At 43.0% G+C, this 14,838-nt stretch overlaps 1 protein-coding gene across 7 annotated transcripts in view; it reads right to left on the reverse strand.

The window, feature by feature from the left end:
• The window catches only part of DDC (dopa decarboxylase), a 277,543-nt gene that overhangs the window by 112,492 nt on the left and 150,213 nt on the right, over nucleotides 1–14,838 (reverse strand). For all 7 annotated transcript variants that reach the window (XR_011556802.1, XM_070727177.1, XM_070727183.1 and 4 more), the window contains one exon: nucleotides 14,449–14,515. Coding sequence is in view for 6 of the 7 variants with exons in the window: in XM_070727177.1 (XP_070583278.1) it covers nucleotides 14,449–14,515 (67 nt within the window). In the remaining variant the exon portion in view is untranslated. The remainder of the gene's footprint in view (nucleotides 1–14,448; nucleotides 14,516–14,838) is intronic.

Here is a 14,838-nt window from a genome sequence, read left to right on the forward strand (position 1 = left end):
ATATACTTTTTCACAGTTACACAGACATGTAAACATCAGGGATTGGTTATTAGTACAGATCAGCTTTTGTTACCATATTAAGAAGTTAAAATAATATGTGCCTGTCTTCTTACTGACACGTATACTTGCTTTCCCTTATATGGGACATAGCTTCTAAGTTTCCTGTAGCTGTTTGTGGTTAGGTTGTTCTAGGAAGCCTAGCCAATTTCTTCCTCTTTGTATTCTTCCAGTGCAAAAGACTTTTTCTTTTAAATATCAGTGCTGGAAGGGACCCTTACAGATCATCTACTCCAACCCTGTTTATGGTCTCTTGTTTCACTTAACGATTTATTGTTTTTTAATGACATGTCTCACTAGTATAGTGTTCTCCTATTTCTTCTTCTCGCCCCAAGATTCAAACTTACACAGTTGTTTTACAAAAAAAGTCAAGATTTTATAAACAATAGGTCCTCCTCCAGAAATTTTTTTTAAGTGAAGAGGCAGCTGTGAGCATGCTATGCCCGGTGAAAGGCTGCAATTTTTTTTACTACCACACCGTTGATGTGGCTCATTATGTGGGTGTGGCTTGCCAGCCATATGACCAGGTAGGAGTGGTTTGATAATCAGGTGACCAGGGGTGGCTTAAAGGTCATGTGAATGGCTTAAAAGTGGTCAACTTGACATCACTCATGTCAAGGGTTTGGGTTAGGGTTAGGGTGCCTGGCCTCGCCTCGCCTCAAAGCAATAAAATTTTCCTATCTATTTACTATTACTGAACATCCAAAATACACTATTTAATTCTATGTATATGTGCCATACATATTACACACAGGCACACAAAGACATACATTAAAATATATATTATCGACTATATAAACTGTATGTGTATGTATACACAGACAAACGTGCACAGCTCTTCTAAAATTATATACATTCAACCACATTTACTGTGATAGGAAAAACATATCCAGAGTCCAGAAGGGGGAAAAAGAAAAAAAAACAATTTTTTTCTACTGGTTCTGTGTACCTGACCATACCCGTAGGAGCCCATCACTGGCTATGCCCCCTTTTATGTTTATCAGCCATCGTGTAATATCATACCTACTCCTTAAAGTGTTAAGTGGAATATTTTTTTAATTAAAAAGTTTTTTATTTATAAAACATTTAAAAACATAATATATACAAGACAAAGTGACACAATACAGACAGAAAACAAAAAGAGAAAAGGTACATGACAGTTCCTTTAGTATATACATTGGTTATTCTCTCTCCCATCACTATTAAGTTTCAATTAATCTAAGTTTCTATTTAGGTTTCAATTAATTTAAAGTTTCTCCTTCATACTTTCTAGCCTTTAATCTTGGTTTTCCTCTCTATCCAATTATATAATTTGTTCCATGTTTCAAAGTAATCTGTATCCAATTTATCCTTTAACTCTAATGTCAGTCTGTCCATTTCTGTGCATGTTAAAATTTTAAATAAAATTTCTTCTTCTGTAGGAACATTTTTGTTTTTCCATTTCTGGGCGTATGCTATTCTCAGATATGTAACATAAAATATACTTTACTTTTCTCATATTTGTCAGTAGTTACTCCTAACAAAAATAATTTGGTTTTCAGATTGAGTTTCATCTCTAGGATCTCTTCCAGCCATTGTCTAATTTTCTTAAAATAATCCCTAGCTTTGTGACATTCCTGCCACATGTGATATGTTCCAAAGTTGGCACTTCCAACATGTTTCTGATATATTTTGCTTCACTTTGGCCAGTCTTACTGGAGGGGGATGCCACCTATCAAACATTCTTTATAAGATGTAGCCAATATTAATTTTCTATTTCTTTGCCATAAATCTTGCCAATTATCTAAATTTATGTTGAATCCAAAATCTCTGCACAATTTTATCATTGTGTCTTTAACTTGTTCCTCTCACAGTGCCTTTCTAACAAATAGTGATATATTTTTCTAATCATTTTTCTTCTGTTCCTAATATTATTTTGTCCAGTCCTGTTGTCTCCATCTTTATACCTGGTTCCCTTTTATCCTTCATATATTTTGTTTGTATTATAACTAGCCATTTCTTTATGCAGTTGGCAAATGGTTCCCTTCTGGATGGTGACAGTCAGAGAGGGAGGGTTTAATCCACAGTCTTGCTGAATACACTTTCACATCTAAAATTAGGTGACAAGCCTGACTGAAGTCTACAGGAGCATGATCAGGATGAATCCTGGAAAAGTACATTTTCTGCCAGTACAAACATCTGTTTGCTCAAGAATAGGTACAAAGTACAACAGCTTGACAGTAGGGAGAAGGTCTAATACTCATAAAGTAAGCCTTTGAAATCCCTGAAGCAATTAGATATACTGTAGTTTATTTAATTTGTTTCCCATTAACTTCAAGAAAGTTAATTATAAACAACCTAATCTGAATTCTATCTATGAATTACAGAAGCAGCTGCCTAAGAAAAGCAGTATAAATAAATCAAGAAAGTTCTATCAATTGTCATGAAATATACCCTAGACTGTACTGTCAATTCTTAACAACTATTGACCAGTCATTAATGTCCCTTTTGGGAAAGCTACCAAATCATAATAGTCATATAATGTCTGAAGTTTTACAAAAAAAAGATGGATTATATGGACCCAATCTCCACTGGCTATGGAAATTTTTCAGCCTGTGATTTCCTGGTGGAATACTTTTTCAGGAATATAATCTTATTGAAAACATTTCTGCTCCTCTGGTTGCTCACCGTTTGATTTTAGCACAGCCAGTCCACTCTCCAACCCTCAACTATATATATATATATATTTTACAATGCAGAAGCTTCCCAGATCGAATCCCAGTAAAGAAAGGGTGTGGCTAGCTGATGAGGCCTAATAAGGCCGAAATGGATCTATACTAGTCTCCCTTAATTTTAAAATTCAAGCTAAAAACATTTAACACATACAAAATATAGTTTGTCGGCTATAAATATATTACTGCCTTGCAGTGGCCCTGGGCTGGGCCTAGAGGCAAAAAAAGGAGCTGTGACGTTCCTTAAAAATATACCAGGGTGATCCGACATAAGAAAAACATATACCCCCTCCCTGGTACAGAGCTGGGAGGATTCAGATCTGATGGGTCTAATTGCTAGCTCTCTGCTTTACAATGCAGAAGCTTCCCAGATCGAATCCCAGTAAAGAAAGGGTGTGGCTAGCTGATGAGGCCTAATAAGGCCGAAATGGATCTATACTAGTCTCCCTTAATTTTAAAATTCCAGCTAAAAACATTTAACACATACAAAATATAGTTTGTCGGCTATAAATATATTACTGCCTTGCAGTGGCCCTGGGCTGGGCCTAGAGGCAAAAAAAGGAGCTGTGACGTTCCTTAAAAATATACCAGGGTGATCCGACATAAGAAAAACATATACCCCCTCCCTGGTACAGAGCTGGGAGGATTCAGATCTGATGGGTCTAATTGCTAGCTCTCTGCTTTACAATGCAGAAGCTTCCCAGATCGAATCCCAGTAAAGAAAGGGTGTGGCTAGCTGATGAGGCCTAATAAGGCCGAAATGGATCTATACTAGTCTCCCTTAATTTTAAAATTCCAGCTAAAAACATTTAACATATATATATATATATATATATATATATATATATATATATATATATATATATATATATGTTAATATATATATTTCATGGGAGGCTCGGCACCAAGCTTCTTGTTTTAAAATAGGAAATAAATTATTTCTATAGTGTTCCAACGCTGCCTAGTAAGAAGAACCATTGAACTTACCTGAATGGTCTTCTCAATGTACGGCAAGGAGAGTCCAATGTGTAGTCAATATGTGGGTTATTCTCTAGTCTTATTGGTAGGGACTGAGTTCAATTTAAATAATAGGCAGGCCCCGCCCCCTGGCCCCTCAGTCAAAAACAAAACGAAGGAGCAGTAACCATACAACCTATTTTTATTGAATTATCAAAGTAAACACAAGATAACTTGAAAAAAACCTTTCAACCCAACAGGAAAAACAAGTGGTCCTTCCCAGGCCTGGGTGGGTTTGGACTCTCCTTGCCGTACATTGAGAAGACCATTCAGGTAAGTTCAACAGTTCTTCTCCAATGCACTGGCAAGGAGAGTCCAATGTGGGATATACCCAAGTTCCATTTATCGGGTGGGAGCAGGCTGGACCACGGGTGCTGTAGTTGAGCATACCCTTTGTAATACCCGCCTCCCAAAGGCCGCCTCTGAAGAGGCAAATGAGTCAATGCGGTAATGTTTTATAAAAGTGGATGGAGAAGCCCACGTAGCCGCTCTGCATATGTCTTCAAGGGAAGCTTGCGTAGCCCATGCTGTTGATGTGGCAGAGCTACGTGTCGAGTGTCCGGTTATCCCTTGTGGGATCTGTTGACCCTTGGCTCTATATGCTTCTGTAATACAGTCATGTATCCACCGGCTGATGGATTGGGATGACACCCTGGAACCCATGTTTTGAGGAGAAAACGATACAAACAACGACCGAGACGTTCTGAATGGTTGTGTCCTGTGAATATAATTTTTTAGAGCTTTTCGCACATCTAATTTGTGCCACATCAGTTCTGACGGATGTGTGCCGTGCGTACAAAAGTCCGGTACAACTATGTCCTGTGTCCTATAGAACCATGAATTTATTTTAGGTATATTTATTTATTTATTATTTATTACTTAGATTTGTATGCCGCCCCTCTCCGAAGACTCGGAGATGGGTCTAATCGTATCCTTCTGCGCCGGCTGGAGGGGTTGGGAGTGGGAGGCACTGTTCTTCAGTGGTTCTCCTCCTACCGCTCCGGTCGGTCGCAGTCTGTGTTAGTGGGGGGTCAGAGGTCGACCCCGAGGTTTCTCCCTTGTGGGGTGCCTCAGGGGTCGGTCCTCTACCCCCTGCTATTTAATATCTACATGAAACCGCTGGGTGAGATCATCCAAGGGCATGGGGTGAGGTATCATCAATATGCCGATGATACCCAGTTGTACATCTCCACCCCATGTCCAGTCAACGAAGCAGTGGAAGTGATGTGCCAGTGCCTGGAGGCTGTTGGGGCCTGGATGGGTGTCAACAAACTCAAACTCAACCCAGACAAGACGGAGTGGCTGTGGGTTTTGCCTCCCAAGGACAATTCTATCTGTCCGTCCATTACCCTGGGGGGGGAAATTATTGACCCCCTCAGAGAGGGTCCGCAGCTTGGGCGTCCTCCTCGATCCACAGCTCACATTAGAAAAACACCTTTCAGCTGTGGCGAGGGGGGCGTTTGCCCAGGTTCGCCTGGTGCGCCAGTTGCGGCCCTATCTGGACCGGGAGTCATTGCTCACAGTCACTCATGCCCTCATCACCTCGAGGCTCGACTACTGTAACGCTCTCTGCATGGGGCTACCTTTGAAAAGTGTTCGGAAACTTCAGATCGTGCAGAATGCAGCTGCGAGAGCAATTATGGGCTTCTCCAAGTATGCCCATATCACTCCAACACTCCGCAGTCTGCATTGGCTGCCGATCAGTTTCCGGTCACAATTCAAAGTGTTGGTTATTACCTATAAAGCCCTTCATGGCACCGGACCAGAATATCTTCGGGACCGCCTCCTGCCGCACAAATCCCAGCGACCGGTTAGGTCCCACAGAGTTGGCCTTCTCCGGGTCCCGTTGACTAAACAATGTCATCTGGCGGGACCCAGGGGAAGAGCCTTCTCTGTGGGGGCCCCGACTCTCTGGAACCAGCTCCCCCCTGAGATTAGGATTGCCCCCACCCTCCCTGCCTTTCGTAAACTCCTTAAGACCCACCTTTGCCGTCAGGCATGGGGGAACTAAAACACCTCCCCCTTGCCCATGTTGTTTTGTTGATTGATTGACTGTGTGCCTGTTTTTTATATATACTGTTTTTATGAGATTATTAATTTAAATTGTAACTGGATGGGTGGGCATTGGATTTGGTATTGTGTACTGTACTGTTTTTTATTATTGTTGTGAGCCGCCCCGAGTTTGCGGAGAGGGGCAGCATATAAATCCAATAAACCTAACCTAACCTAACCTAGTGTTACGCTGTCCTGGTGAAACTGACAGAGATCCGGGCATACTGATAAAGCTGAAATTTCTGATACTTGCCTAGCTGATGTGATAGCTACTAGGAAGGCAGTTTTTATTGACAAAAAGCGTAAGGAAATTGTTCTAAGCAGTTCGAACGGGGGACCTGTTAATGACTGTAATACTAGAGTCAAATCCCAAGATGGAAATCTATGAATTTTCGCTGGGCAGATGTTTGAGGCCCCTTTTAAGAAGTCCCTAATCCAAGGATGCCTTGATAGGGGGCGGTCGAAGTCCTGGACTAAGATGGTAGATAAAGCCGCCACATGTCTTCTCAAAGTGTTGGGTGCTAGCCCTTTATCTAGACCCGACTGAAGGAAGCTTAACACTATGTCAGGAGAAGCAGACTGAGGATCAACTTTTTGTATTGTGCAAAAATTACAAAAGGTCGACCATGTGGCTTGATAAATACGTCTGGTGGAAGGTCAACGTGCTGCTTGTATGGTGGCAATGACCGTGTCTGGCAATTGGTGACGTCTTAGGCAATCCCTTTCAAGTGCCACACGGTCAGTTGCCACCACTGTGATTCCAGGTGAAGGATGTCCCCTTGACTGAGAGAAATCCGTTGATCTGGGATCCGCCAATATGGGAAGATGGACAATTCCCTCAGGTCCGCGAACCAAGCTCGTTGAGGCCAATACGGAGCTATTAGTAGTTTAGTTTAGTTTAGTTTAATCAGATTTGTATGCCGCCCCTCTCCGCAGACTCGGGGCGGCTCACAGCAACAGCAATACAAGACAAATCCAATATTAAATTAATTTTAAGAACACCACAAGTTAAAAACCAGTCATACACACTAGCATACCATACATAAATTTTATAAGCCTAGGGGGAAGGAACATGTCAATTCCCCCATGCCTGACGACAGAGGTGGGTTTTAAGGAGCTTACGAAAGGCTAGGAGGGTGGGGGCAACTCTGATATCTGGGGGGAGTTGATTCCAAAGGGTCGGGGCCGCCACAGAGAAGGCTCTTCCCCTGGGTCCCGCCAAACGACATTGTTTAGTTGACGGGACCAGGAGAAGGCCAACTCTGTGGGACCTAACTGGTCGCTGGGATTCGTGCGGCAGAAGGCGGTCCCGGAGATATTCTGGTCCGGTGCCATGAAGGGCTTTATAGGTCATAACCAACACTTTGAATTGTGACCGGAAACTGATCGGCAACCAATGCAGACTGCGGAGTGTTGGTGTGACATGGGCAAATTTAGGAAAGCCCATGATAGCTCTTGCAGCTGCATTACAGTAGTCGAGCCTCGAGCTGAAAGATGTTTCTCTAATGTGAGCTGTGGATCGAGGAGGACGCCCAAGTTGCGGACCCTCTCTGAGGGGGTTAGTGACTCCCCCCCCCCAGGGTGATGGATGGACAGATGGAATTGTCCTTGGGAGGCAAAACCCACAGCCACTCCGTCTTATCCGGGTTGAGTTTGAGTCTGTTGACACCCATCCAGACCCCAACAGCCTCCAAGCACCGTCACATCACTTCCACTGCTTCGCCGACTGGACAAGGGGTGGAGATGTAAAGCTGGGTATCATCTGCATACTGATGATACCTCACCCCATGCCCTTGGATGATCTCACCCAGCGGTTTCATGTAGATATTAAATAGTAGGGGGGAGAGGACCGACCCCTGAGGCACCCCACAAGGGAGTAACCTAGAATCTCGGCCTGCTCTTCCAGGATTTTTTGAATCACTCTCTGTATGATTCTGATTGGTGGGAATGCATAAAGTAGAGCTGTCGGACATGACTGATGAAGAGCATCCACTCCCTCCATTCCCGGAGATGGGAAACGGGAGAAGAATCGGGGGAGTTGTGTGTTCTGGGCTGTGGCAAAGAGGTCTATAACTAGAGTACCGAACCGGTTGCATATTTCCCAAAATAGACTGGAATCGAGTCGCCATTCCCCCGGATCCACCGTTCTGAGGCTCAACCAGTCCGCCCAGATGTTCTCTTGACCGGAGATATGTTCTGCCGTGAGTGAGGCTAGGTTGGATTCCGCCCAATGAAACAGATACTCCGCCTCTCGCATCAACCTCCGGGATCTTGTTCCCCCCTGATGATTGATATGAGCTCTCGTGGCAACATTGTCTGTTTTTATTAAAATATGTTGTCCCCGTACTAAGTGGATAAAACTTTGCAGTGCTAGTGAGACTGCTTTGAGTTCTAAGAAGTTGATGTTTACCTCTTGTAGATCCTGAAGGTCCCATAGACCTTGAGTCGTGTGTGATGCTAAATGGGCTCCCCACCCTGTCAGACTGGCGTCGGTTGTTATAGTCAGTGGGGCAGTGTGGAGGAAGGAAGAGCCGCATTGTATTGTTGGTGACGCCCACCATTGTAGAGATCTCCTGATCCTTGGGTTGAGTGTCACTTTTCGCTGTGTATGGCTGGCTTTTCTTCTTTGAAATGGGAGTAGTAGCCATTGAAGAGGTCGTAGATGGTGTCGAGCCCAAGGGACGATGTCTATACAAGACACTAGAGTTCCCAAAAGTTTGGACAGGAAGGCCAGTGACGGTCTCCTTTGGTGCTGTAAATCCTGAAGTAGATTGAGAATGTTGGTCTGTCTTTCTTGGGAGAGAAAGACCATACCCGATTCCGTGTCGATGATTGTTCCTAAATGACTCTTGTCCCAATTGACAGTGAAGCCATGAGATTGTAGGGTAGTTAAGGTGTTGAATACATCTTGACGAGCTCATGTCTTTGATTTTGATAACACTAATATGTCGTCGAGATATGCCATCAGACATATTGATTGGTGTCTGAGGCTTGCTGTGAGAATATCTAGCAATTTGGTAAAGGTTCTCGGTGCCGAAGATAGGCCAAACAACATTGCTCTGAATTGGAAGTGTGAGCCGTCTATGCAGAAGCGTAGGAATTGTCTGTGCCAAGGATGGACTGGCACATGGAGATACGCCTCTTTGAGGTCTATTGACGTGAGAACATCTTTGTGACGCACTGCTGATAGGATTGAACGAAGCGAATGCATCTTGAATTTCCTGTTCAGTACATAAAGATTCAACTGTTGTAAATTTAGAATTAAGCGGCATCCTCCTGACGCCTTGGGGACTACGAATACAACTGAATAAAACCCCTTGCCTCATTGTGAATAAGGAACTTGTTCAATTGCTTCTATTTGTAAAAGGTGTGTGACTTCCTGGTACAATAACTCTTTCTTTTGAGGGTCGACCACTGGGGGACACATCAGAAAATGGTTTGGGGGAAGGTGAGTAAACTCGATCCGTAGGCCGTGTGATACCATAGGTATTGCCCAGGCATCTGAGGATGTGACTTCCCAGACACCTGCGAAGTTCATCAGTTTGCCCCCAAGTGGGTAGAGGTCCGCTGAGTCACTTGGTACATTTGAACCATTTATTGGCAGTACCTCTGAAGGGTCTTCGTCCTTGTTGGTAAGGTCTGCTACGGTCTCCAAAATATGGTCTGTCTGTGTGGTAATTGCCTTGATTAAAGGAGCCCTGGAAATAAGGCCTTGAACCCTGGACCATGGTTGAGGCAGCATCAGACCAAAAGAGCTGTCTTCTGTTATATGGGGTAAATCGTCTCTCTGGTCTCTTGTTAGATTTTGGCATCACTTTCTTTTTATCTTTGTCCTCCACTAGGACATCTTCCAACACTTCTCCAAACAGTTTCCCCCCATGAAAAGGTGAGGCTGCCAATGACCATTTTGATTTAATATCAGGTTGCCAGCTACGCAGCCAAATTAACCTGTGTGAAGAAACTGATGAGGCCATTGCTCGAGAAGCAAACTTTGCCGCGTTCACTGTGGCATCCGCGGAAAACTCGGTGGCTGCCAGAAGCTTGTTGAGATCCTGGCGCAGGCGGCTGTCATTCTGGTCCACTCTGGATTGTATCTCCTGGATCCATAATATGGTGACCCTATTGAAAAATGAAGCAGCAGAAGCCGCTCTTAGGGCCCATGCTGCCATTTGGTGAGTTTTCCTTATCACGTTTTCGGCTCTCTTGTCCTCGGCCTTGAGTCCATCTGATACCTCTGAAGGGACTAAGGCATTGGATACTAGGCCAGCCACTGGTTTATCAATGGTTGGGAACCCTAGTAAATTCTCCATGTCGTCTTCAAATGTATAAAGTTTACGCTCCACCATTGATGGACCTGGTGCCGCTGTTGGATTTTCCCAGGGCCGTTTAATGTTTTCTAAGAATAGCTGGGATGACGGAATGTGTTCTGTTTGTTTCTTTGGAACGGTGAACAGAACACCGGCGGGTGCTGTGCTTGTGGAAGCTTCCGTCTGTTTCCCCTCTCCAGCCTGTTCAATGGTTAACTTGGCCTTATTGAGAAGAACTCTGAACAATGAATTCTTAAAAAGACCTGCAAAAACGGGTGGCTCCAGTGGTTGCTCATCCCCTGATAGGTCGTTATCTGCATCACTCTCCTCCTCTCTGTATGGTCTGTCCTCTTCTAAGGACTCTGGCCTTGAATGAGGAGATGGAGCTGACCACAGGTCTCTAGCTTTTGTGTTAGAAGCTACTTGTGACCCATATTGTGGTGGAATGTATTGTTGTGGGGCATATTGCTGTGTGGTATATTGCTGTGTTCCCACCACTATGCCCTGGGAATATGCACTAGCTATAAGATCTTGAAGTGCTGGAGGCATATTCTGCCATGCATCTTGGGCTCCGCGCAAACCAGCAGCTGAAGGTGTAAAGGTAGCTGCAGGTGAATGTCCATATTGTGGTAGTTGACCCATCTGGACATTTGAGAAGTAATTGGGCCAAGCAGGTTGTTGTCTTAGAGTATCCTGTGTATCTGCCCTTGTAACAGGTGTTGATCTGACAGGTCTCTCTGGGGACCAATCTTTCTCATTAGCTGAGCCTGCTACCCCTTCGCTGTTCATGGGGGAGGCTGGTGAAAGTAAAGGTCCTGAAATTGAGGCAGGAGGCAGGAGCTGTTTCTGTGCCTCCAATTTGCTCTGATCTTTTTTTCTGCCTCTTTTAATGAAGCCGTTTGAGATGTTTTTGGCTTCAACTTGTCAGAAGGAATTTTCCCCTTAGGTGTATTGGTCTTAGAGGAAGAGGATCCTTCTGTTATTGAAACTATAGGCTCTGCCATAATTCGTTGTTAAAACTCTCTTTTCTTAACTCATGCTTGTAGGAAAGAGGAGTAATTCTCTGTCTCCCAGCCGATCTTTTTCCTCAGAAAACGGCTACTGACAGGCAGGCACTCACGCGGAGGCATGTTGCTCAGGCAGATTATGTATTTGGGTCACCAAAATGGCACTCGGTGTGGTTACCATGGTAACCAAACAAATACCGAGCGCGCCCCGGTATGCCTTAAAATGGCGTTTCCTGTCGCCTAGGCAACCTGTGGGCGGCAATATCCCTCGACAATCTGTAGTATTTCATGCCTCGTTATACCTTTAAATCGGCAATCTCTCTCAATCTTCTCCAAAACGACTCTTCAATGAAAATCCCAGCGGCGGTGTGTACAACTGAGGAGCGGACCCCTCCGATGCCACATGCCAATTCTGTAACCGAGTGTGACCACGGAGGTCAACAACCCGGTGGCTCTCTCCTGCCCTCAAAGTTCCAATCTTGTTTAGTGAGTTGAGGGCCGAATGGGGGAGGAGCATTAGTTTGAAAAGGTGACACCCGCGGAGGGTGCCATCCCTATGCTACCATATATGTTGTTTGAAGAAAATCTTACCTGTAAATAAACGAAAGAAAGAAGTTTTTATTAGTTGAAATAAGCATATAAATTAACATTTTGAAGAGAGAAGAAAAACTCTAAGTCCCTATACTGCGACTGAGTTTTTTTGACTGAGGGGCCAGGGGGCGGGGCCTGCCTATTATTTAAATTGAACTCAGTCCCTACCAATAAGACTAGAGAATAACCCACATATTGACTACACATTGGACTCTCCTTGCCAGTGCATTGGAGAATGGGATGTTCTACCTGTAACTTACCACTTAAAGAAAAGAAATATTATGGAAATCATACAAGCTGTGTGTGCGTTCATTGTGTTCAATACATCATGGCAATATTCAATGAATGACCAAAAAGAAAGGCATTAAATCATACCACATCATCTAATGCTGTTCTAGATTGGGATCCAATGGTTTTTAATGCTTTTGTTAGTTTCTTATACAGTGGTACCTCTCCTTAAGAACGCCTCTACTTAAGAACTTTTCTAGATAAGAACCAGGTGTCCAAGATTTTTTTGCCTCTTCTTAAAAACCATTTTCTACTTAAGAACTCGAGCCTGGAAAAATTTCCCAGGAAATTTGAGAGCGGCAAGAAGGCCTGGCCAGTTCCTGCCATTCCCCCTTTAATCCCAGCCATCTCAGGCTTTTCTGGGCTGCCAGAGGAGCCTTTTGGTGGCGTTTAAGGAGGCTTAGGCAGTCCAGACAAAACAAAGCATTTTCCTTTCTCTGTGTGCTTGGACAGGGAATAAACCTCTGCTAGCACCCAGAGAAGAGAAACGCTCCCTTCACTCTGGGCAGCCGAGGAGTCATCACAGCGAAGGAAAAGCCTTAAAGTTTTGGATTTTTTTTATTCCCCTCACCTCACCTTCTTCCTCCAGCAGTGACTCTCCTCCTCCTCTTCTTCCTCCTCCTCCTCCCACCCAAATTCCAAGCTTTTATTTCTTTCCTAATGGGTTTGCATGCATTATTTGCTTTTACAATTATTCCTATGGGAAAATTTGCTTCTACTTAAGAATGTTCATACTTAAGAATCTGGTCACAGAACAAATTAAGTTCTTAAGTAGAGGTACCACTGTATATCTTTTACCATAACAGACTGTACATTATCCCCTTTTCTTTGATTAGTGGTCATTTTCAGGGGTGGGCAGCAGGCAGGATGGGGTGGAACACAGATCCACAGGCAGAAATGAAGCTGTGTGCCCAGCTTTAGCTGACCATTCCCTTCTCCCATCCTCTTCCTCCTTGGAAAGCGGCAGGGAGACCAGCACCAACAGGTGTTGCAGGGGCACATTCCTCCCTCCTCTTTTCTTAACAGCTGATCGGCACCCATTTGCCTAGCTACCCAGCCTGAGGCAGGGGGGCAAACCAGGAAGGAGAGCACTGGAAACGTGAAGCAAATAGTCACCCCAGAGAGCGATGAGATTGTAAATCGAAGACTTAACAGTTCACTTGAACGATGATGATTGTTCAAGCTGCTCCCACCTGGACACATGGCCAGCAAGCCACTCCCACTCAGTCTCATGACCATCAAGCCACACCTACAAAATAAGCCACACCCACACTGTGGCAGTAAAAATTTTGGCTGCATATTACTGGTCATTTTCTATAAAATATCATTATGCAGGAAGATATATGGGTATTCAGTCAATACCTAGAGAGAATCATACTGATCTCCAAATCAATAAATAAGAATATTTTTAGCTAAGTGTTGAAATGAGTGCTTGGTGTTCTCTGAGTTTTGTTGTTTTCTTGCTGATGTTTCATTAGTCAAACTAAGCAATACCAGTGCTAGTAAAGAGTGGGGTTAGTTCTCAGTTTATATTCTAGTCTAGTGGCTTGCCCTGCCAGTTTGGTTTCTGGTAACAATCTTTCTGTATCAAGCATTGCTTGGGTAAAGAGGATTTTTATTAGGTTTTTATTAATTTTATTATTTATTAACTAATATTTTTATTAGCTAATAAATCAGCTATACCCTTATCTAGAAAAAAGATAAAGAAAAAAACTGACAATAATGACACAAACTAACCATTACTTCATTACAAGACATCCCTTAAATAAGAATTATAGCTAAACAGGAATGTGACAGGTTGGAGGGTCTACATCACACTTGTGTCAAAATAGCTCCTCTATATGTCCTTGTATTCCAAGCTCAATGCAAATTTTGGGGTATAAGGTTGTATAGAGCTAGACTCAGGATACCTACAACATGGCCTGCTCCTGCACAGTTTGTTACAGATTTTCTATTGTCTTTTGCAAGCTACAGGTTATATAAATTGCATTTTGTTTCTTGGTGGGATCTTTAATCATGGAACTGCCATTCCATGAGGCCATTGTCTTCCCAGTTTAGGAATGAGAGGAGCATTGATCTATTTTGTCTGGACTTCTAGAGTTCTAAGGATTTTACATTTCAGATTTTCATATATGCTTTTTAATGTTTATATATAAGTGCTAAAATATTGTAGTGAATTGAGATTAGGTGGCATATAAATGAGTAAAATACATTTTTCCTAGCTAAAAAATTCAACAACTTTAGAAATGATGCTAAAAATGTATTTGCCCTTTAAATTGTGCAGGAATACAACATTTTTCTGCTGTGCAGGTATTTTACTCGAACTCCACTAAGCCTCTACAAGGCTTAATACAATACGACAGACATATCAAAAACAGATTTTCAATGTTCAGGTAAAATGACCACTTGTTAACTTACAAATGGGACCCAGTTCTAGCAGATTGTCAAAGGAGCAGCATGTTGTAGTTCCAAGAGTTGCACACAACTGCAAGCCCAAAAAACAACAAAAATAGACATTTTAAAAGTAGCATTTAATGTGATGATAATACACAGTCTACAAACTTAACTTTCAGTATATTCATGATTGGCACAAAGCCGGTAGTCTAATTTCATGCAGCAATTTTTAGGGTGTGCAGGCATACTTTATCAAAGATAACAAAACGTTTTTAGTTGTAAAAAAGCTTAGATGTAGTATCTCCTGCCCACCTAAAAGTTCAAAAGGTACACCCACATAACACATTACAATCACAGGCCAGCAATAGACAAAATTATCACCATTTACAATAGCGTTAAAAGATATTACTAATA

This window comes from Erythrolamprus reginae, chromosome Z, assembly GCF_031021105.1.
Source record: "Erythrolamprus reginae isolate rEryReg1 chromosome Z, rEryReg1.hap1, whole genome shotgun sequence".
Lineage (NCBI taxonomy): Eukaryota > Metazoa > Chordata > Lepidosauria > Squamata > Dipsadidae > Erythrolamprus > Erythrolamprus reginae.